Source organism: Gadus chalcogrammus, chromosome 20 (assembly GCF_026213295.1).
Source record: "Gadus chalcogrammus isolate NIFS_2021 chromosome 20, NIFS_Gcha_1.0, whole genome shotgun sequence".
Taxonomy (NCBI): domain Eukaryota; kingdom Metazoa; phylum Chordata; class Actinopteri; order Gadiformes; family Gadidae; genus Gadus; species Gadus chalcogrammus.
In genome coordinates, this window is record NC_079431.1 from 5,849,950 (window position 1) to 5,873,760 (window position 23,811).

At 43.3% G+C, this 23,811-nt stretch overlaps 2 protein-coding genes across 3 annotated transcripts; both read left to right on the forward strand.

The window, feature by feature from the left end:
* Positions 1 to 182: 182 nt before the first annotated feature.
* asmtl (acetylserotonin O-methyltransferase-like) lies at positions 183 to 7,265 on the forward strand. Of its 2 annotated transcripts, none has more exons than XM_056580026.1 (15): positions 183 to 274; positions 1,083 to 1,191; positions 1,543 to 1,674; positions 1,776 to 1,823; positions 1,955 to 2,019; positions 2,104 to 2,168; positions 2,556 to 2,664; positions 3,416 to 3,719; positions 3,827 to 4,045; positions 4,165 to 4,327; positions 4,711 to 4,910; positions 5,415 to 5,544; positions 5,931 to 6,071; positions 6,224 to 6,346; positions 6,638 to 7,265. In XM_056580026.1, the coding sequence occupies exons 2-15, from the start codon at positions 1,099 to 1,101 to the stop codon at positions 6,841 to 6,843; spliced, it is 1,998 nt and encodes a 665-aa protein (XP_056436001.1). In that variant the 5' UTR covers positions 183 to 274; positions 1,083 to 1,098; the 3' UTR covers positions 6,844 to 7,265. The 2 variants fall into 2 exon arrangements, with proteins under 2 accessions (XP_056436001.1, XP_056436002.1); XM_056580027.1 differs by lacking the exon at positions 183 to 274 and adding an exon at positions 334 to 849 and having other exon boundaries at positions 6,638 to 6,983.
* An 8,748-nt stretch (positions 7,266 to 16,013) lies between these two features.
* Positions 16,014 to 20,278, forward strand: slc25a6 (solute carrier family 25 member 6). Its single transcript, XM_056579763.1, has 4 exons — positions 16,014 to 16,256; positions 17,067 to 17,553; positions 17,903 to 18,043; positions 18,908 to 20,278. Exons 1-4 carry the CDS (start codon positions 16,146 to 16,148, stop codon positions 19,063 to 19,065), a joined length of 897 nt encoding a protein of 298 aa, XP_056435738.1. The 5' UTR covers positions 16,014 to 16,145; the 3' UTR covers positions 19,066 to 20,278.
* Positions 20,279 to 23,811: the final 3,533 nt, after the last annotated feature.

Consider the following 23,811-nt stretch of genomic DNA (forward strand, 5'->3'; position numbering starts at 1 on the left):
TTTGTTTATGTAAAAAAATACTGCGAATAAAATTGGGATTTTTTTTGAGTACTTATTTTCATGTAGATGCTGTTCGATTCTATGATATTACCGTTATATTATATTCTATTCTATCATTGTATATTCCAGAACTATTTAGAGAATGTCTCTTCTCTAATCTATTTTAAGCTACCAAACCGAGACGCGCGGAATCATTTCCGGTATAGTCGCGTGACGCGTGGTGACGTTGTCGCAGAGAAGAGAGGTAGTTTTCCTGGACGGCTGTCTTCTGCAGGTCTGTAGCATGATTCTGATCCAAAACCATGTCATTCCAATTACCTTAATATCATATTTGTGCGTATATATGTACATATTTTCACGCGTCTGGAAGCATAAATAAGTTTAGAACAGTATTGTCAGGAATATAATGAGAGTCGTAGCATTATATTTAGAGTGCATATAGACAAAATTGGCAAATCAAGTTTGAACGGTAGTGAGTTGAGGCGTTAAGAATGTTATGTTAATGAATACCAGACAGTTCGTCAATGATGACATGTCCTAGCGAACACCTTCGGTCTGCACGTTATTTGGCACCACGTCAAGAGAAAAGTTGAAAGTTAGCTCTTTCTTCTCACTCTCTACTGAGTTTATTTACGAGTCTGGATGAAAATATCCGTTACACAATGGGAAAACTTGCGTAACTCCACCCCTTCGCACTTGCTGTTCGGGCTCCCCCAGTACTTTGTGCGTCTTGCCAATGCACGCCAAGAGGTTAGCGGCTAGCATAGTTGGGCGGCACTGCTCTTTTCATTGGAAAACAATGGGATAGGCAGAGCCGAGCAGTTTCACCGCTGATCATGTGTGGGGCAGGTGATATTATTGCTTTCACCTGAAAAAATAAATCAAATCACCGGTCTTGGTTTACATAGGTATGGGTAAACCAAGACCAATCGTCTTGTTGTATGTCTAATAGATCATGTAATACTGGCAGAAGAGGGGGGAGGGACACATGGATAATTTCATAAGGAGGTCAAGTGACCTAGATGTCACCTTTTTACAAAGTAGGATTTACAGTAGTTGTACTTTTTGGCTTGTACTAAAAGGGCAAGGAGAAGAACCATGGTGCTGAATCCCGTGATTTCCAAGCTGTCTGGTAAACTGGTGGTGCTGGCCAGCTCTTCCCCTCGGAGACTGGAGATTCTCACCAATGTTGTAAGAGCTAATCTGCATTTTGTTATAAAATTTGGAGACCAAGATAGGATCTATGCGATGCAAAAGCTAAGCACAGTAACACATCCATATATTTCCTCCTGATTACTAAAAAAGTATTAATTTCTTCCAATGACAATCGTTTTAGCACTGTTTATTATCACCCCACTTACTTCATATAAATTCGACTTTATACGTGATACAGTAGGAATAAACAGATCTTAAGTTACCATATAACATTTTACATTAAATTCAGTTGCACAACTCAATTTTGAAAATATGGTTCTGCTGTACGTTGTTAAGTGCTTTAATGTGTCTCTGCTTCTGATCATCGATATCGTGCTGTGGCTGTAGGGCTTACGGTTTGAGGTGGTGCCGTCGTGGTTCAAAGAGACCCTCAACAAGAGTCTTTTCAAAGAACCCCACCAGTATGCTGTGGAGACAGCCAGGCAGAAGGCTCTGGAGGTGGCCAGGAGAATGCCATTTGTGAGTTAAGCTTTTAGCGTTTCCCCAACTATTATAATGCACACGGCAAATGTATTGATTGTGTTATAACGATGAAAGTGATGTTTCATGCCTTGTTTTAGAAACACCTTAAAACTCCCGACGTTGTCATTGGAGCAGACACCATCGTGGTAAGAGTCAGCATGCATCATTGGCCTGACAACATTTTTACAGCATTTTATAACCTTTATTATATTTATCTTGATAATGTTATGATGTGTGTCTAATTAGCTATTGAAAAATGTGCTGTTTTCGTTTTAAGACAATAGATGGTTTGATCCTGGAGAAGCCAAGGGACAAGCAGGATGCGTACAGAATGCTCTCACGGTAAGCATGATTGTAAATGGAAACTCTTTAATGAATAGGTCAGAAAGAAAAGCGTCTAAAACGTATGTGATGTTCTTTTCCTAGACTGAGTGGCAAAGAGCACAGCGTATGCACTGGGGTCGCTATCGTCCTCTGCAACCAGCAAGAGAGTATGTATTTAGCTTTCTTTGTGGAATAAAGAGTGTATTTATTTGCTTCAGTGATCCAATGTTTACCAAAGACTCGTTCCTGGAAGAGTGTTTCCAATGGTTTTCCTTTAGGGTGTCAGCTTATCTCAGGAGTTAGAACGGGTTCGAACCCGAAAGGTTACTAGATCGATCCTTGGTTCACCTTAGCAGAGTGTCGAGGTGTCCCTGAGCAAGACACCTTACTCTAACTGCTCCCGACAAGCTGGCTGTCGCCTTGCATGTTGGACTCCGCCGTCGGTGTGTGAATGTGTGTCTGAATGGTTGTAAGTCACTTTGGATATATGCATCTGCTAAATGCCATAAATGTAAAAGTTTACCAAATGTGGTTCTTTATACTCTTCCCCGTAGATGAGGAAACTGAATACCAGACCATTGATTTCTATGAAGAAACGAGGGTAAAGTTTGCTGATCTGTCTGAGACTATGCTGTGGGATTACATCGACAGTGGGGAACCCATGTGAGTTGAATGCTCTACATAGATAGCCTCTTGACTCTGGCTATTGACTGTTTTTGATTAGCTGTGTTGTCTGCCCAAAGGTCTTCGGCGCACCAAGTCCACTTATATCCAGCTCAGGACCCAACATTTTCTATAATAATCTGTTTAAAAGCACTGACATTAAAATAAATGGACATAAGAAAAGAATGCATACGATATGACATAAAGAAAAGGAGAGTAGTAGCGGCAGGAGTAGTAGTAGTAGCAGTAGTGGTAGTAGCAGTAACAGTAGTAGAAGCAGCAGCAGGTAGATTGTTATAGTAGCAACAGCAACTCTGAATTTTTAATTTCCTTGATTAATTATTGGATGGGACAGCACTTGGCTCCCCCGACCTTATGCTTGTCACGTCAGCAGTTACTGCATGAGGGTCATGTGGTCATATATTGGCCTTTCCTATTGATCGGCCAGTTCTTTTAACGAACCCATGAAATTCAGAAATCAGCCAGGTTCAGTTCAAAGAAAACGTTGGATATTCTTTGCAGCAGGACAGTTTCGGGTCCTGTGTCAGATGGGCATGTATGAATTTCCCTTTTTTTTTTTTTTACTCGGGTTTTCACCCCCCCCATCACTGCTGGGTGGTGAACTTTGATCTACCCTCGGTTGGCCATTCTGTTTGCATTTAACTATTTAGCAAGTGGGCAAAATATACGTTATGTGCGTAAATGATGTAAGAGTCTAGTGTGTTTGGTCATTGGCTTGTTGGTCTTTCAGGGACAAGGCGGGGGGTTACGGTATCCAGGCCTTGGGGGGCATGCTCGTAGAGTACATCCACGGGGACTTCCTCAACGTGGTGGGCTTCCCCCTCAACCGCTTCTGCAAGCAGTTGGACCTCCTCTTCAACCCAGAGCTTGCCTCCAACGAGGTTGTGCATACGGATGTCAGATTCAACGGCAGCACAACGGACCCCATAGAGAACCCCTCCTCCACTTCCTCTCTGTCCAGCCCTGCCACAAGCAACCCTCCCCAAGCAGAGATTACAATCCAAAATGGCCCACCAACCAGTCCAGCCCCTAAGGTGAACACATTGTAAAGATAACCTAACCCTAACAACAATAGACAATCTGCCCTGAAATAGATAACATTGTTTTCCACGTACGTTTCTAACGAATCAACGTGTTCTAGATGAAGAGGAAAGATGGTCGAAGTGCACCGGAGGACAGTTCCTGGGCAATGGTCAACAGTTTGTCAAAATGCTCAGAGGGCCAAGAGAACATGTCGGCAGCCGGCAGTGCAGTTCCATCGGTGGCCAGCAGAGGGCCTATGAATCTCGTGATTGAGAAAGTGCACACTGACGACCTAAAGCGGATCGTAGAGCTGATGGATGGATTTAAAGCCTCAAAGGTATAATACGGACAAAACATCGGCACGCATTGCATCCCCATAAAGTTCTCTGTGACCTTTTTGGAACTCTATTGAGCAATTTCTCTTCTATTTTCTCCTTCTTTCTACGACTCATGCAGGCCTTGTTTACAGCCTCCAAGATGCGCGTGTTTGACCTGCTCCAGAAAAGACCAGGCTTGGAGGGGGCAGAGGTGGCCCGGGGCCTGCAGGCCTCCCTCAAGGGGACCCTGTGTTTGCTGGAGGCTTGCGTGTCTCTTGGCCTATTGGAACGCAAGCAAGGAGGTCCTTCCCTGCTCAGCATGTGCATGTTATGGATTTGATTTGACCATCTGATTTGCCATGATTACTTCATCGTCCTTATTCATGACATTGCTAAGTTATGTTTTGTTGAGCAGATCATTTTAGATTTTCCTTTGGCATATTACAGTATTGTATTAGGCATATATCAATGTTAACCAATAATAAGATAAGAAAATACTTGATTTAGAATTCTGGTTTAGAATTGATAATTATCTATAGACCGCCGTGTGTGTATATTCAGTTCTGTAAGATTATCTTATCAGCCTTTTGATCCATGTACATGTATCCTGTATAGTCCTTATAACATCACCTGTCTGCATACATTTGTGTACAACACAAAAACCAACCCCTTTTCCTCCTCGCAGCAAACGAGGAAGGCGTGTACGAGAACAGCCGTCTGTCCCAGCGGTTCCTGGTGTCCGATTCCCCCTCCTCCCTGCTGGGGTACATGGCGCACTCTGATGAGACGGTGTGGAAACTCTTCTCCCATCTGGAGACCTCAGTCAGGGAGGGAACCAACCTACAGGCCAAGGTTTCCGCACAAACCACCAACGATCTGTTTCAGGTAGAGCGCGGCAATATATCGATTATATCCATATCCCGATATGAGACTACGTCTTGGTTGTATGTTGTTGTGAGTGTATCCACGTGTGTGTGTGTTTGTGTGTGTGCGTGTGCGTGGGTGCGCGCACACGTGCCCACGTTTGGGTGTGTGCGGATATGTGAACATGTGCACACACATGATATATGATAAATAAATCTTACGCCAGGGCCCGAGTCAACTACATTTCGCCACTGGTAAGAGCAGTAGAAAAATACTCTATACCCCTCAAACATGTATTTCTCCTTGTTCGGTCCCTGAAATGCCTGAAAACACACATGCTCATACCAATTTGGATCGACCTTTTTGGACAATGAAAAAACTGCATCTGAGCTGCAGAGATCATTATTGGATAAAGACATTATACTGTCACAACCCACCTAAGATGTTGTAAATCGGGGGAGAAATGGAAACTGATGCTGCGGATTAGATATATAATTCCAAATATGTCTTATGTTCTCATCACAGGACATGTACTCTGACGACGAGCGGAAACTGCGGTTCATGAAGGCCATGCACGGCATCGCTGCGGTTGCGGGGCCAGCCGTGATCACCGCATTCGACCTCTCACGCTTCAAGACTGCCTGTGACCTCGGAGGTGAGTGCATGGCGAGAATAACACAGCAGCAAACCCATAGAAGCACAGGGCCATGACACTTGGATTATCCTCACAAATCCATCCTTAGATTAATGATCTAATTATCAAAAGACCGATTGCAGACCAGCCCCTGAGGTGGCAATCTCTAGGAGAGTCATTGGCGACTGTTAAAAAAGTCTCGGGAGAAATACACTCAAATCCCCTTAAAGCTATATCCACTCACTCACGCACGTGAGTTTCTCTTCAGTAGAATGTCTCCGTAAATGAAACGGGAAAGAATACGTAAACCCGCCCCTTTTTAGCTCTTTTTCGTTCGCTTTTTTGTGATGCCATCTCCCGGGATATGGCCGACCGCTAAACCAGCAGGCTACCGTTCCTCCCTACAGGGTGCACTGGCTCCATGGCGCACGGGTTGGCCAAAGCGTACCCGCGGATGTCGGTGACTGTGTACGACCTGCCGAGTGTGGTGGAGCTGAGCGGGACCTTCTGTCCACCAGGCCTGGATAACAGGGTTTCCTTCGTCGCAGGCAAGTGATACTCCGACACTTTTTTGTTATGTAGTTGAAATTCTCTTAATGCATAAACATACTACCAAATTAACAAATGAGTCAGTACCTAATGGGCACCTTATCACCTTATTTGAGTGACCTCGGTGTTCTTCTCTCCTGGGCTTTAACAGGAGACTTCTTTAAAGACCGGCTCCCCAAAGCTGACCTGTACATCCTGGCCAGGATTCTCCACGACTGGACGGATGACAAGGTGCACGCCTTGCTGAGTAAAATTTCCGACGCTTGCACTCCAGGTAAACTTTGCTCTTCTCCAAATATTTCCAGAATGCTTTTTTTTTTTTTTTTTTAAAGAATATCTGTGGCGTTTCTACACCTCTGGCGAGGAGTGGTTGGTTAAAATCACATTTCATGGTTGTCAAATAGACAACAAAGACACGCTCTTCATTCTCAGAATTTAAGTATCGAATGAGCAGTACAACACAAACAGCGATTGCAAAGGATTTGATGATTGTATCGTAAGAGGCACTCACTCTCTCTCTCTCCACCGATGCATTTCTGCCCATCCTTACCCTCCTTGTCCGCAGGCTGTGGCCTCCTGGTTAGCGAGATCTTTCTGGACCGAGACAGGACGGGCCCCAGCCAGGGCCTCCTGCAGGCCCTGGGCCTGGGTCCAGGGAAGCAGAGGAGCGCGGGGGAGTACGGGGCCCTGCTAGAGAGCCACGGCTTCACCGTGTCGCACATCGCGCACACAGACAGCCTGCTGGATGCCCTGCTCTGCATCAAAGATTGACTCCTAGCTTAAAGACCAACTTAATTTGTACCAGATGGGTAGGCTTTGGACATTTTGTAATTGTAATGTCATAATTGTTTTGTAATTGTAATGTCATAATTTTGAATAAATAAAACCTTGATTGTATGTTTATATTATCTATGAAAAATATGATGATGTATGTTCATCTATCATCTATCATCTATCCATACATTATCCATACAAGGGCACATTATCAGTTGCTGAACATTGATACATATTGCTCTATTTAGTCGTAGAAAATGTTTAACACAAAATCACTTGTATACCACATTGAGCAACACGTGTTTGAATGGAGGTGTCCTGGATGCCTGTATGAAGTGTCATAAATGAGTATGAACGCTCTTCTCAAGATCCTGTTCTTGTCTGGGGCAACCCGGTATCACGCGATTGCGTGCTCCTGCGCACGAACGTTAATCTATTGAAGCGTGTTCCAGAGCACGATAGTCCGACTTTTTGCGTGCTACACAGAACGAAATGTAAACCAATGCATTCTGAATGGGAGTGTTCTAAGACAATTAACTAAACGGTACGAGAGAGAGAAAGAGAGAGGGAGGGACAGAGAGCGAGAGAGAGGCTTCAGAAAGGGTGTGCGCAGATAGTACAGTGCACCCTAGTTATGTTTATGCCAAAACCACAAATGCTATATGTATATATATATATATATATATTGCCTAATTATATATATTGCCTATATATATGTATAGGCTATATATATAATTAGGCTATAATTATATTATTTAGCGTGTAATGAGACAATCTATAGCCAAATTGTCGAAGATGCCCGAGAATCTTCGGGGATATCAGCATGGGAAATCGGCGAATCAGACCCATGAACCTATAAAGAAACACGTCATCTCAAGCGGGAGAGAACGTTTGCGGTGCTGGTTTGTGTCACGTTAGTACAGGGCTCTCATGTCTCATGCATTCGGCGTGAGACAAACGCAATTCAACCCATGCACACGCTCGAACCTGTGCCGTGTTCCAATACCCGTACTGTCCGTACTTACTAGCCAAAATTTGAGTATGCAGTATTTTCCAATTCAGATCCGGCGAAAATAAGTATACTTCAAGGACCCTGTTACGACCCAGGGTCGTATGTGTATTTTGCAGTGTTATTATGGATTTCGTCTGTGCTGTGGTTCCTCCCGGCCTGAGGGTGGTGTTACCACCCTTAGGCTCTCTCCTTCTCCAGGTGCTGCTCCTCCCAGCCTGAGGGTGGTGCTACCACCATTGGTGTCTCTCCAGGTGCTGACTGTTGATTGGTGCAGGGGCTGGAGGAGCTACTATAAATGGCCGCCGCTAGAGACAGTCACTCTCCTTCTCTTGGCCCTGCTCCCAACTGCACCAGGCTTTACCATGTGGCATTATATTGTATTGTGTAGTGTTATGTTAAAACTTTAGCAGAGGTAATCGTAGGGGTGAGTAGCTTGTTTGGTTTATCTTTGTTTTCTCCTGTTTATTAAGTAGGGAGTCAGTGAGAATCCTGTGACACTTCGAAACAGACCACCGCAGTGAGTAAAAGTTATTTTCCTTTATTAAATGTTGATGTTTTTGGGCCGTCTCCTCAGACACAAGCCATCAGTATCCCTGCTCTTTGCACCTTGACATGCATGTCGCCGCTGTTTCTTAACCTAGCTTTGCTGATTTGTATCGTGTGATGTGTGTGTGTTTTTCTTAACAGGTGTTAGATGACTGACAAGATCTATGGGGGGGCCCCCTTTGGGCCCCCCCATACCAACTTAGTCTTCAAATCTAGTGCCATGGGACTCCAGTGTCTTCAAAACATCCTCAGAATACGTGTGTATGAATGGTCCACCGATGGGTTGATCTGGAAGCCACCACGGTCCACGCAGTAATCTGCTGCGTGGGCCGTAGTGGCTTCCAGAGCCATCTTTCGGTCTTGGTCAGGATTTGTTACAGTTGCCCTTCAATGTAGCAGGCTACGGGTTTCTGAAGAAGCCTGCTTTACGTAGCATTGGAGTACAAATATTGTGCAAAATGCTCATGTAATTGCACTAGCACTAGTAACCTGTATATTAGCTTAGTTTAACGTCATTCCGTGCTGTCTGTCAAATGTGTGGCTTACTTTAAGTCCACAAGGCCCTCTGGTAAACCACGTTGGAACACCCCTGGACAAGGTGATTAGTCACTGGGTGTGTGCTAAAGTTTTGTTCCATTTTTCACTAGTTGGTTAAGGTTTGGTAGAATTGTTTGGATGCTAGCGACGTGATGGCGTATGTACAAGAGCCTACCGTGGCCAGGCCACAGTTGCGACGGCCACGGCCAGATGGCCTAGTGTGAGTGCAACCTTGATTGCATTTGTATACTGTTTACCATTGGATGTTTATGCAATTTGGCTCAATTCATCCGCAGTAAAGCTGCATTTGACTATTCCAGGCTCGTTTTGTACAGGCTTTCAATTGACCATGTTGACTAGTTTGTGGGAAGATTTTTATTTTATTTTTTTCACCCTTGCCTACAATCCAACGGTTGTGACCCCTTATGCAACTGGGCTGTGAACCTTGCAATTCTAGTTGCATATTTGTACACGGAAGCTTGTCCATTTCTATCGCCATCACTAACACTAGCTTCAGCATTTCCTTGTAGGCCATTAGCTGACTTGTGTATTGGAGCGATGATTTGGGTATTTTAAGATGCTTGAAAACCTAAAATAAAGCAAAATGCGTGTCTGGTGTGCAAGAGTCAATTTGTTGGCTTGCAGTAGTCGAGGAGTTGCCGTAGGTCGTAAGCCATCTGGAGGTTGTGGCAATGGAGGCTTGTGGTAGATCTGTCATCCAAGAAAGGTTAATTCTTCTGAAGCATGATTAATAGTTTAGTAAATTGAATCTATTCATAGAGAACTATAAAATCCAAGACTGCAGCCAGTAACTTGGATCGCAATATGTGGAAAGTATTAGTCTTCATTTGTAACAGAATAATTAACATGACTAACTGGGTTTCTTCCATTTTCTAACTAGGGGGACTTGACTGTTGAGTCTACTGGATTAATCAGTAGCGGTACTTTGCCCAACAGATTTGATGGCATGACTACAGGGTGACAAAGACAATAATTCCCTGCCTATCAAAAGAGACTTCTAAAACATATCTGCTAGAACAGTTCCTATACTTTTTGTATAATTTGGTCATGCTGCAAATTTACTTTTTGTAGTTGCTCCATATTTAGTTATTTGACAGCCTCACCTGCTAAAAAAAGTCTATTCAAATCGGCTAAATATAATGAACTAAATGAATAGCCATGAAATGTTGTCACTCATACTAATGGTAAATACCCTCTTTAAGTTGGTTGTTCAACACTGATGTCTCTCTAGGCTTGAGGGAGAGCTCACAAGTAAATTACACGAATGTCCTGGAGCAATTGGGAATACACTTTTATTTAGTCTACCTGACCAGGGACATCTTTGAACTATAGGTCACCTAACCCAAACTTTTCACTCTTGTTAGGTTGTCCTTTTCTCTTGTTTTAACCCGAAAGGGCTGAAATATCAACATTTCAGGTATTCTGTTTGGATAATGTGCAAAACTTGTGGCTTCACTAATAAAAAAAATATTAACAAATGTATTTTTCTTAATGTGGTTAAACTATTTAAAGATTTGTAAGCAAAATATTTCTGCTCAATTTGTGGTCAATGAAACTGAAATTTTTTAATTTGATAAAACACAACTATGGGTTAAAGATATTTGCTTTGGGCATCTTTTGATATTTTTAGAATCTAGCTCCATTGCCGTTAGAAATTGTGTCTCCCAGTACTGCAAAGTGCTTCCACAAGTTAAAAAAATGGGCAGAAAAGGAACTGCCAACTAAATCTATTTAGCATGGGTAGAAAGTTTCCATGGAAGCTCTTGGCTGCTGGTTCCCAACACAGCTCCATTGTTAGCCTGTGACCTTGCGTTTAACTTTTTTCAACTTTTGGTGACTTTCACAAAAGAGAAATGAACTGGTTAATACAACCAAGACATTTCATGGTACCATTTTGAACTGTTTGTGGATATTGCATTAAATCCATATGCTTGAAACTTTTCAATAATGCATTTCAACGAAACAATGGAATGAAATAAATACTTCAAGCAATTTGTGGGACTTGGCTGCTTTTACATTATTACTCATTTTGGGGGTTATTTCAGTCTCTCCAACCTGCAGGTCGTGCGAAGAATCATGTGAATGGGAATATTCTATAAATGTCTTGATATCATCTTTCGTCTCAACACTTCTGCTGCAGCCGCTGTTGAAGCGTATGAGTCCTTTGATAAAAGGGGTTCTCAAATGTTGACCCTCAGTCACCTATTGCATCACTTCCTTTAGGGCTTCGGCCTCCTAATTGATCATTATAGTATAATTGAATGCCCTATTTCATATATATGATACCTCCATCACTGGGACGTGGCAACAATTCTCCAAATCCATATGGGGGGGGGATGCTTGTGGACAATAGGGGTGTAGGCTCGACATAAATAGGAAGCAAACTCATCTCACAATTGGGGGTCCAGAGAGTGCAGTGCTTGTGGCAGAGGCCCTGTTGGATACACCCAGATCGTACCACTGCGGTCAAGCCAGCCGACTCATCAAGATCGGCGGTCAAGCCAGCCGACTCCGTTTTTTGCCGTACCTGTATATACTAGCCATTACGGTAATAGCGTCTCAGAACTAGTTTCAAATCAAAGCATTCGTCGGGTACATACAAAAAGACAGTCAATAAATGCAAATACTATCAAAGGAAGTGTACGGCCGTTGTGGTATTTACTTTCAAAATAAAAGCCCACCAAACATTCCAATATGAGACATATTACATATGATTTTGGATTCAATTTAAAAGAAAATGCCCCCTTATTTCAGGCTCATTTCATATTAGGGTTATAGTTCAAGACCCCATGGGGTCAGACAAGAAGTTTCAGAACATTCTGAAGTGGAGTTTCAAAATGAAAGCCAACCAAAGTTTCTAATATGAGACATATTACATATGATTTTGGATTCAATTTAAAAGAAAATGCCCTGTTATTTCAGGCTCATTTCACTTCAGGGTTATAGTTCACGACCCCATGGGGTCACGCAAGAAGATTCAGAACATTCTGATGTGGCTTTTCAAAATAAAAGCCAACCAAAGTTTCCAATATGAGACATATTACGTATGATTTTGGATTCAATTTAAAAGAAAATGCCCCCTTATTTCAGGTTCATTTCACATCAGGGTTATAGTTCAAGACCCCATGGGGTCACGCAAAAGGTTTCAGAACATTCTGATGCGGAGTTTCAAAATAAAAGCCAACCAAAGTTTCTAATATGAGACATATTACATATGATTTTGGATTCAATTTAGAAGAAAATGCCCTGTTATTTCAGGCTCATTTCACTTCAGGGTTATAGTTCACGACCCCATGGGGTCACGCAAGAAGATTCAGAACATTCTGATGTGGCTTTTCAAAATAAAAGCCAACCAAAATGTCCAATATGAGACATATTACATATGATTTTGGATTAAATTTAAAAGAAAATGCCCTGTTATTTCAGGCTCATTTCACATCAGGCTTATAGTTCAAGACCCCATGGGGACACATAATAAGTTTCGGAACATTCTGATGTGTATTTTCAAAATAAAAGCCAACCAAAGTTTCCAATATGAGACATATTACGTATGATTTTGGATTCAATTTAAAGGAAAATGCCCTGTTATTTCAGGCTCATTTCACTTCATGGTTATAGTTCATGACCCCATGGCGTCCCCCGAGAAGTTTCAGGACATTCTGATGTGTAGATTTTTTAAACCCGTCTCCATGTAAATATTGTACAACATTTTCTATGGCTTTTATTTTGAAACTCCACATCAGAATGTTCTGAAACTTATTGTGTGTCCCCATGGGGTCTTGAACTATAACCCTGATGTGAAATGAGCCTGAAATAACAGGGCATTTTCTTTTAAATTGAATCCAAAATCATACGTAATATGTCTCATATTGGAAATTTTGGTTGGCTTTTATTTTGAAACTCCACATCAGAATGTTCCGAAACTTATTGTGTGTCCCCATGGGGTCTTGAACTATAACCCTGATGTGAAATGAGCCTGAAATAACGGGGCATTTTCTTTTAAATTGAATCCAAAATCATATGTAATATGTCTCATATTGGAAACTTTGGTTGGCTTTTATTTTGAAACTCCACATCAGAATGTTCCGAAACTTATTGTGTGTCCCCATGGGGTCTTGAACTATAACCCTGACGTGGAATGAGTCTGGAATAACAGGGCGTTTCATTTTAAATTTAATCCAAATTCATGTGTAATAAGTCTCATATTTCAATTTCTAGTCGGCTTTTAATTTGAAATTACACATCAGAATATCCTGAAACTTCTTGGGTGACACTATGGGGTCGTGAACTATGACCCTGACCTGGAATGAGTCTGGGATAACAGGGCGTTTCATTTTAAATCTCCAATAAACTATTGGTATAAGCTTACATTTGTCAATTAGTTGGGCTTTTATTTTGAAAGTAAATATCACAACGTCCGTACATTTCCTTTGATAGTATTTGCTTTTAATGACTGTCTTTCGGTATGTACCAGACAAATGCTTTTATTTTGAAACTAGTTCTGACGCGCTGAGGCGCTATTACCGTAATGGCTAGTATATACAGGTACGGCAAAAAACTGGGTCGGCTGGCTTGACCGCCGATCTCGATGAGTCGGCTGGCATGACCGCAGTATCGTACCCGGCCCTCCAGTCTCTCCACATGCTGACACACGGCAAGGAGTGGACGGGAGAAGAATATACTCGGCTACTGCGCCAGTACGGATCGGGAACGTTTGCATCGCCCACACGTGGACCTTCCTTGTTGTTGTCCTTGCTGTTAAAAACTAGCCAGTGTGCATTTTGTGTGACAAACATTTAGACTTGAACGCTTGTATTACGTGATTTTACTACCCAAACACAGCAAAGCATCTCTCGCGATACTGTCTTGTGTCAGGCCTTGGTTCCCAGGCTTGATTATAAGTGCATTCTGGCGGCACAGAACTTTGGATGGCCTTTCTACGACGCAGGAGTCTCTTCAGAAGACTCACTGTTTTTCCATGCTTATGTCATCCATATAGGCAGGGCAAGATATTTAATCCTAAGGGTATTGTAAAATACTCCCCCACTTTTTCTCTAGTGTTCTGTGTTACTTTCTCAAACATGCTACGCAGGATCCAAGGCTTCTGAAGGTGGGAAATGGAGGGGGAAACTGGGGTCAAAGCTGTTCTAGGAGGTTAATGGGGGGGATGTTAAGGTCGTTTTTGGAGTAAGGCAGGGTTGCCAACAGTCACGCCCCTGGCGTGACTCTCACGCTGTCACGCACACGCAAGAAATGTCACGCCAAAATAAAAAATCCTCCCGTTCATTTTCTGCGGGAGCAGACTAACAGCTGTTACTGTAACATCTACCTACCTACAACGTGATCACGGCAGTATTCTCTGATCGTTGATTCGCTGAAAACGCACCTGATACTACCTAAGTTGCGTTTGAAAAGTTCAGAGAGAGTTCAGAGCCGGAGTCGGAGCCCACTGAAGCGCGTTTGGGGATGGGTCAGTCGCGACCGGTTCGTTCACAACGAACGAATCCCGAACGTGAACGACAAGAACTTGTTCCCTAAAACAAGAAGAACTGGTTCTTTATTTCTTTCTTTTTTTAACATAAAACAAAAATATGGTCACGTAAATAAAATATACAAACGAACAGAGCTTCGTCTCCCCGCGACCTTATATCGATTGAGTCTACAACGTTTTCAAAGATTCAGCCAATGAGAGGTAGCAATGGTGTTGCCATGGCACCTGCGTAAACAATTGACAAGGCGGTCGAATTTCATGGACATAATAAGTCGAATTTGCGCGATTTCTCTGTCTGACATATCTTGGGTCATACCATTCGACGTGGGGCCACTAATATATCCCCCATTTCCGAAAATAGACTGATGTAGAATGGAGCCTTTGCTCCATTCTACATCAATTCAAGAACAAACAAAGAAATTAAACTGCAGTTCGTATTTTTTATTTATGACCATGAAAGTTCTGTAATGCCTGAATTATGAAGAATTAAATGTAGAGTAAAATAAAAATTATAAATATAAAACCATGAATGACATATAGAGAGTAAGCAAGTGGTATAGATATTGGTGGGACGTTTGGTTATACTATCTAGTATATCTTGTCGATTTTCATGGGGGGTAGAGCCTAGCCCAGGGTATGTCTTGGAAATCTTAAGAATCGGACAAGTAGCACTTTCATATTCCCCAAACTATTCAAATCAGCCCAGATTGTGTTGAGCATGCCTCACTCGAATGCTGAGCGAACTTTTTCATTGATTGGCCTAAACAAGACTGACACCAGAAACCTTGAAGGCACCCTGTCGTCAATTATGACCATGAAAATGAGCAGCCTTGAACCCTGCTTCAGATACAAACCTCCTGCAAAGGTTGTGAAGCAGGCCAAAACTGCCCCTCTGGCATACAACAGGCCTAATATGTAACTTCTATGTTCTGCCTCTGTTGCGGAGTGTACACACACACACACACACACACACACACACACACACACACACACACACACACACACACACACACACACACACACACACACAGCCCCCCCACACAGCCCACCACAGCCAGCCATTCCATTCTTTAACTTCTTTTCATAGATGAGGGTTTACACTTAGTAAACGAGGACTATTTTGTATAAAACATTTTTTTAAGGGTTAAGGGGTTGTCCAAAAAATTAGCCGCTCACACTAATATTTTAGAGTCTCACTCCAGCCAAAGTCCCAAAGTTGGCAACCCTGAGTAAGGGCAGGCTTTGTAGTTGTAGTGTACTACTTTAAAACATAATCTAAATAAATGCAAACTACTTGTGTTGCTACATTATTAAGCATTTTCTCACTTGTTTTGTTTATGCCAGATCTGTATTTGATCTAGGCTGTACATCTATTGTAATATGGTGGCTTTTAAAACACTCGTAATTTATTCTAATATTACTTAATTTCAGTAGATTATATATTTTATAGGGCTATATTTGATAAATAGTATTTTAAAATTGCTACAACGCATTTTAGTAGATGCCTGAACCACGTGCGTTTCTCGTTCCTGTATCATCTCGCGATGCTACAGAATAACTTCTTGTTCTCTCATTTTGCAAAGTCCGACAGCTGAACTTGTGGTACCCACTCGCCGGAAACTCATCTTTGCTCTGTCCTCCCAGTCTTATCATCAGCAGTACAACATTTACACAAGAAAACCAGCAGCAACCATGAATGACGCCGCCGTCTCGTTTGCAAAGGACTTTTTGGCAGGTGGAGTTGCTGCAGCCATATCTAAAACTACTGTAGCGCCCATTGAGCGGGTGAAACTGCTTCTCCAGGTAGGCAAAGCTGCAAGTCACTGTTTGGAAGAATCTTGGAATAAGGAAGCTCTGTGTAGGCAAGACAATGCCTTTACTGTTGACATTAGTAATTGAGTAGACCTAACTATTCTAACGGATTTCAAAATATGACAAGCTTATATCAGCGTCAGCGATGTTATCCTTGGGAGACTGCGTGCACTGCAGCTGTGTCATCCCCTGCAGTGATGATGACCAGCGCACATCTGTCAATGCATCTGCGTAGTCGCAACTATGCTTAGAAATGGCGACTACGCAGATGCATTGAAAGATATAAATCTTTATCTTAATTGGGGCTGTGATGATGTACTGTAGATGTTAATATAATCTGCGTAGAAGTAACTATGTTCATAAATTGCGACTACGCAGATTCATTGACAGATGTGCATATCCGTCGCGACTCGCAACTATAAGCTTCAGAGTATTTTGTTTCAGCCTCTGTGATGTAGAGACTAATAAATTAATCTATAACATATTCATTTTGATAACGCTAACGCATAAAGCCCATACCTCTTGCTGGTGACTCAGTGACTGCAGTGTCACTGGCCTATTGCTTTTACCTATGCGTTCTGTTATGGAAATAAAAACATAACAGAACATAAAGAAAATATCTTTGCTTTAGTCAATCTTTTTGGTAATATAAATCCATTGTCTATATACGTTGTCATTCAGGATATGATCTATGGCAGTATCCATCGGCCCATGATAAAATGTTAACCATGCCTCTGATAAAACGTACGCCTATCATTTTCTTTCTTTCGCCGAAACCCATTTGTGTCTCTCCCTCTTCAGGTCCAACATGTCAGCAAGCAGATCACTGCCGACCAGCAGTACAAGGGCATCATGGACTGCATCGTACGCATCCCCAAAGAGCAGGGCTTCGTCTCCTTCTGGCGCGGCAACCTGGCCAACGTCATCCGCTACTTCCCCACCCAGGCCCTCAACTTTGCCTTCAAGGACAAATACAAGCAGGTCTTCCTGGGCGGCGTGGACAAGCACACCCAGTTCTGGCGCTACTTCGCCGGGAACCTGGCGTCCGGCGGGGCGGCGGGAGCCACCTCCCTCTGCTTCGTCTACCCGCTGGACTTCGCCCGTACCCGGCTGGCGGCCGACGTGGGCAAGGCGGGCGCCACCCGGGAGTTCTCCGGGCTGGCCAACTGCTTGGGGCAGATCACCAAGTCGGACGGCATCAAGGGCTTGTACCAGGGCTTTGGCGTCTCCGTGCAGGGCATCATCATCTACAGGGCCGCCTACTTCGGCGTGTACGACACGGCCAAAGGTAGGAGGCTCAGACCGTGGAGATCCCGAGGGCCTGGAGAGAGGGCCGTGGGAGGCTTTTGAGGGCTGGGTGATTTTAGTGTAATAGGGACGTGGGATTTTGCATTATAGTCCAATCTGATGTCTGCATTGAACTCTGTGATATCTGTTGAGCATATCAGAACTCTCTTTGGGAATGTAAAGGTCCTCACATTCAAAACGGTTATCTCTGAGCCCTGCTTGAAATGGTTTGACACAAATCATCGTTATTTTTAGTGTTTGTACACTAATGATTGGGTTGATGACTCTTTTTGGCCATCATCACAGAACAATGTTGCTGTAATCCAAACCATTAGATTTTTTGTTTTCAGGCATGCTTCCTGATCCTAAGAACACCCATATTATGGTCAGCTGGGCTATTGCCCAATCAGTGACCACCGTGGCGGGAATAGTGTCCTACCCCTTCGACACGGTCAGGCGACGCATGATGATGCAGTCCGGACGCAAAGGCGGTGAGACGATTTCTTTCAAGTATACAACGCACTATGGGATGAATAATGGAACACATAGTAGGATAATAGGTTGTGCACCGTGTTTAGTGTACCATAAAGCGTCCTTTAGGTGAAGAACAAGGCTTTCACACTATTACATAGGGGCCACTCACACTAGGGCTGCGTCACCGTGCCCAAGCTCATTTGCATACTAAAGTCTAGAACGTTTGGCTAGTGTGACCACGCCGTCCGTATTCCAGCACGGAACAGCCCCTTGGCCACGGCACACTTGGGAGAGGTGTGCCGTGGCCAAAGTACAGATGCTAATGAGATGACACGCGCGGATACGCAACGTGAGCTGGATGACGTAGTCCTAGATAGTGAAGTTGAGTGTTTACTTGAAATTTGGGCTGACGACAGCATTGAGTCGCAGCTGGACACCACGCTTGGTGATGACGTATTTATCGTATTACGACGTGATTACGTATGTATGAAGGAGCAATTGTGCCCAGGCCACGGCCTTTGGGAGCAGTGTGACCACGGGCCAGTGGGGGAAGTGGGGAGGGGGGGAATCGTGCTGAATCTTCCTGCAGCACGGAACAGGCAAACTTGCCTAGTGTGAGTGCGCCCTTATAGCCAAGCAGTCAATAAGAGGAAGACCAGTCATAAGATCCTAGAGTAGGGACTAGAGGAAACAAGGACGTAACTAGAGCAAAGGTGTCGGTGAGTTCACCAAGAAGAGAGTTTCCTAGTTAAACATCTAGTCTAAGAGACGGAGATAAACAAAGGGGCAGACGGAGGTGTCAATCCAAAAACCTTCTTGCATCGTGTGCACCATTCCGGATGTTTCTCTGCCTCCATTCTACCTCGTTTGTGTCTCCCCAGCCGACATCATGTACACGTCCACCCTGGACTGCTGGACCAAGATCGCCCGGGAGGAGGGAAGCAAGGCCTTCTTCAAAGGAGCGCTGTCCAACGTGTTGCGAGGCATGGGCGGGGCCTTCGTGCTGGTGCTGTACGACGAGTTCAAGAAGTACGTCTGAGCTGAGACGCCCCCCCCCCCACCCCATTAACCGTCGTCCTCCTCCTCCCTCTTCATCCTCTGAGCGTGGCCGGACTGTTTACAGGCAGTGGTGTGGGTCACTGGTGTCATTTAAGCTCTAATCGCTGTCAGCTCTTCCCCCGAGCCGTCCTGCATGGGTGTGTTCAAACTTAGTTGCGGGGAAGTCAGACAGACAATAAATGCAGAGAAACCAAACCAATCACTGAGTATTTAAACCCAGTAGGGTTTAAATAGTCAAGGTGTTCCTTGTTTTGCACAAAATGTTGATCCTAGTTATTAAATGGACCTATCTGTGTTACTGTATGGTATGTAGCCCATTTCAGAAGTGGATCATTTGTACCAGTGTTTTCCAATGGTGAGTTTGGCCGGTTTTGGCATATCGTGCAATGTTAGTGTATCTCCTTTCCATTGGCTTCAAAAATGTTCATGTCGTTCATTGCAGGCCAAGGCACGTTTAAAAAAGGCTGAGTGTTTCCAATGTTGGTTAGATAATGCAGAGCTGTTAAATTGATGGCTATGGATGTGTTACAGCAATCATTTGACAACTTAAAGAGTTGGAGTTAGCAGAATTAGGATTGATGTTGCCAGCTTTCGGGGGTTGGAAAAAACGAAATCCATTCAGCTGGTTTAAACAGTCTCTTATAATAATGGCCTATGTACAATAACAGTCCTTAATTCCTAACAGATACAGATACATCTCTCGCCAGTCCGTTTTTGGGCAGTTCAATAAAAAAGAGAAAGACAAACATCTTATGGGAATCTGAGAATATCTCCTGCCAGAAGTAATAGCTATTTTGTGTGACACTGAAAGTGTCTCCATACTCTTCATTTCGTGTCCCTCCCTTAAGTATTTTCCTAGAAGGGTAATGAGGGTGGTCATATTATTCATGCCATTTTCTTGTCAGTCTCGTCTTGGGCTTTTTTTGACATCAAGCATATTTCCATGGCCCAGACATCATGGAGGGAGGGGGAGAGACAGAGTAGGAAAGAGAGGGAGGATGAGTTAACAACTATGGATCCGTGTGTGAAGCACATACATTTTACTCTAAAGGCAACGCACCAACTGCATACTCCGAGAGAGGCTATATGTCAGCAATATGTCTACCCTACACTGGATGAATAGTTGAATAGAATGTCTGTATTGATTCAATAAAACTCAATACCTCTTAATCATGGCATTATTGAAAATTATTTTTTTCCCCTTTCAATTACATTTGATTCCCCCAATTCAATCCAAACATTGAAACATTGTCTTGAACCGACGCACTTGTTGCGCTCTACCGCTTTTAAAGTTGCACTCTCTCACCCTTGAAGCGGCTCGCTCGGTTTGTTTACTGGCATCAGTGTAGAGAAGCTTAGTAATGCAAACCATACAAGTCCATCAAGTTCACGGAGACCAAAGGCCGGTGTAATTTGGGTAAATGGCTAGAAAACTCTAAAGTAATCAAGTGTAATGCGATCTCGCCCATTGAGAACTGGCCGTACTGTACATGTCAGATAAGAGCTCAGTCATTTTGCGCGCTTGCAGACTTGACAAGCAGCATGGGTTTCCACCTGCAAGTAATCATCATTCTAGTGTTAAGTGCTTTGATATTGAAATGACTGATTTAAGACTGTGCTCTGCATCGCAGACAGCAGAGCGACATGTAACCACTACCACATGTTGATATCGAAGATAATATGAGTGGAGTCTGTGTTCTCTATTCACCGTTACACGCCGGCCAGTAAAAATACATAATAATACTGAAGTCATGTAGCGTTTGATCCCTCGCTTTGCTCGATAAACAACCGGGTAGACTTTCACTTCATCTGAAATGATGTAATCGAATATGCGTACAAGTCAATGACCTTGAAAATCCTGAACAATGTGCAATGAGTTTGTGTTCTTCCAACACACGCTTATTGGATTTCATACACTGTCAAGTGTCACCACTTGGAGGCGATATTGGACAAGGAAAAAGGTTTGAAGTCTGGCTGTCTAGATATGCATTTGTCCTAAGAACAAGAAAAGGAACCAAAAGGGTTCCAAATGCAGTTGCTAAAGTTGCTAGTTATTAATAATGATTATGCAGTTCCAGAAAAAATAATCTGTATGTAACATGATTATGAAAGTACAATAGGCCTACTTTTGATGTTTTTTTCGAATTCTAAAACTATAACTATAATAAATAATAAAAGTTCTGTCTCATAAGACAGAACATCCAAGCACGATCCAAAGGGTCGAACACTGAATAACAATCCCTCAGATCATTACGTTATTATTATTTTTTTAATTCTTCTCTCGTTGACAAACTCATGATCAAGTGCTAATACATTTATGTTTGTTTATCAAATCCACTCACGCTGTCGACAAAACAAGAGTAACCTCAACGATGAAGCTCCTCAGCCAACCTTTCATTTCGGCAAGTGCGGCGCACTTGTTCAAAGTGAGCAGGGCCACATTGATTCGTTTCAAGGCAGAGGCAAAATAACCTGAGGGCTTCTAGCAGTTAAAGAACAATACACTCCTGCCCTTTTGTTTGTAGTTCTCACGTCTTCATGGGGCTGACAGGAGTGGAATCTTTAGCGTGTTTTTCTTTTTCAGTTTGAGATTACTTTGATGACTCCTTTTCACTGAAAAGAGATCTTTATTTGTTTTCACCCGTACATGACAGTGGTTTGCTTCTGATCTATCTGTCCATCTATGTATCCATCCATCCATCCATCTATCAATCTAGTCATCTATCCATATATCTATCTATCTATCTATCTATCTATCTATCTATCTATCTATCTATCTATCTATCTATCTATCTATCTATCTATCTATCTATCTATCTATCTATCTATCTATCTATCTATCTATCCATCAATCTTCCCATTACAATTTGGAGGCAGCCATAGATAATTACCTTTTCATTTTCCTGTTTATGACAATTTACTAATGATCCATTACTATTATGACACATCAACTATAATTAAACATCAAGATCATGTGCAATACGTTGTTTTATATAGTTGATCTTGGTATTTTTTTTCAACTATCAACTACTTCCCAAGAAGGTCTGTGCACAGTAGACAGGAAATTATCAAATGATCAAAGTAATCTTGAAAAAAAAAAAGAACTCAGGCGGCCTTTCGTTCACACACGTGGAATCATGTCAATAACACGCGCACAGCCATGTTGCTCTCCCCCAAAATGAGAGGCTGTCTCCCTCTCCTGTCTCCGTGTGACGTGTGAGGTGTCATTCAGCGGGGACGCGGACCTGCTGGCGGTTTTTACTGCTCAAATGGCTGCTGATGGAGCTTTCATCACACCCACTGAGAAGCCCTTTGTGGTTATTTTGGGATTTCTCACGGGGGCAATCTGCAAAAGAAGCAGACAGACTGGGTCTCATCTTTGCACGAGCACGTGCATGCGCGCTCACACGCACGCACACGCGTGTGAACACGATCACTGATAGATGTTTAAATGACACATTCCCTGTTATGTCAATCAAATGTGATTTTTTTTGGGGGGGGGAGGGTTTGTGTGTGTGTGCATGTGTGTTTTTGTGTGTGTGTGTGTGTGTGTGTGTGTGTGTGTGTGTGTGTGTGTGTGTGTGTGTGTGTGTGTGTGTGTGTGTGTGTGTGTGTGTGGGTGGGTGGGTGGGTGGGTGGGTGGGTGGGTGGGTGGGTGTGTGCGTGTGTGTGTGAAAGTAGAGAGAGAGAGAGGCAATTAACATACAATTATTTCTCGCATTTTTCAAACTGGAATTATTTTCATTCCTATATTACACGGGCCTTTGTATCAACTGCTGTTAATGGCTTTTGTTTCTTTTAGAGAGCAAGGTTTGCTTTTGTTAGTTTTTAGTGTGCGGTGCAGCCTACACCACATGAACGATAAACCCTCAGGTCTACTCGGTTTCATGTTCAAACACCCCGTGATGGCAAATCTGCCATCGACACAAAAGGGATGCTTAGCCTCAAGGCCCTGTGCGCCGATGTTTGTCACATAACGTGATGAAATTAATTTGTTTATTTCTGTTTATTTGTTATCTTAATGTCTGTATTGTTCCACGGTGGCCCTTGACATAGATCACAGACAGCTGCTGGTTCAGACAGATAAGGAGCCCTCCTCCTCTGCCTGTGTGAGAGGCTGACCCTCACTCGTAACCCCCTCCAGCGGCATCGCACTACTCCGAACAATAACAATCAATTCCCCGCACATCTGACAGCGCCAAAGCAGCGCAACTTATAAATGATATGCATCTCCTGCTGGTCCCATGGCAACCGCCTTGACTTTATTGTTGCGCTTTCGTTTGATCCCCGCCAAGCTTTGATTCATTTCTCTCTCACCCTTTTAGCTAAAACACATCATGTGAATTTAGCGCTTTGTTCCTGACAGGCCCCCGTCTTACCTCCGCGCTCTCCGCGGGCTGCTGACGCCTCCCAGAGGACAGCACGGAGGAGGGGAGGAATTCCGCTGCTTTCAAAATCTCTCTCTCTTTTCTTTCTGTCTCTCTTTCTGTCTCTCTTTTACGCTTTCTGTCTTTCACTCTCTTGCAGGCTCTCTCTGTTTCTCTGTTTCTGTCTCGCTCTCTCGCTCTCTGTCTCTCGCTCTCTGTCTCTCGCTCTCTCTCTCTCTCTCTGTCTCTCTCTCTCTCTCTCTCTCTCTCTCTCTCTCTCTCTCTCTCTCTCTCTCTCTCTCTCTCTCTCTCTTTCTATTTTTCTGTCTCTCTCTCTGTGTGTCTCTCTCTCTGTGTGT

What these genes read in the sequence shown, in the direction of transcription:
- slc25a6 (XM_056579763.1), top strand. Translation starts at nt 16,146, where the DNA reads ATGAATGACGCCGCCGTCTCGTTTGCAAAGGACTTTTTGGCAGGTGGA. An exon ending in GGGTGAAACTGCTTCTCCAG is followed by an intron (nt 16,257 to 17,066) that starts GTAGGCAAAGCT and finishes CTCCCTCTTCAG; the next exon opens with GTCCAACATGTCAGCAAGCA. An exon ending in GCAGTCCGGACGCAAAGGCG is followed by an intron (nt 18,044 to 18,907) that starts GTGAGACGATTT and finishes GTGTCTCCCCAG; the next exon opens with CCGACATCATGTACACGTCC.
- asmtl (XM_056580026.1), top strand. Translation starts at nt 1,099, where the DNA reads ATGGTGCTGAATCCCGTGATTTCCAAGCTGTCTGGTAAACTGGTGGTG. An exon ending in TGGAGATTCTCACCAATGTT is followed by an intron (nt 1,192 to 1,542) that starts GTAAGAGCTAAT and finishes CTGTGGCTGTAG; the next exon opens with GGCTTACGGTTTGAGGTGGT. An exon ending in GCGTACAGAATGCTCTCACG is followed by an intron (nt 2,020 to 2,103) that starts GTAAGCATGATT and finishes TTCTTTTCCTAG; the next exon opens with ACTGAGTGGCAAAGAGCACA.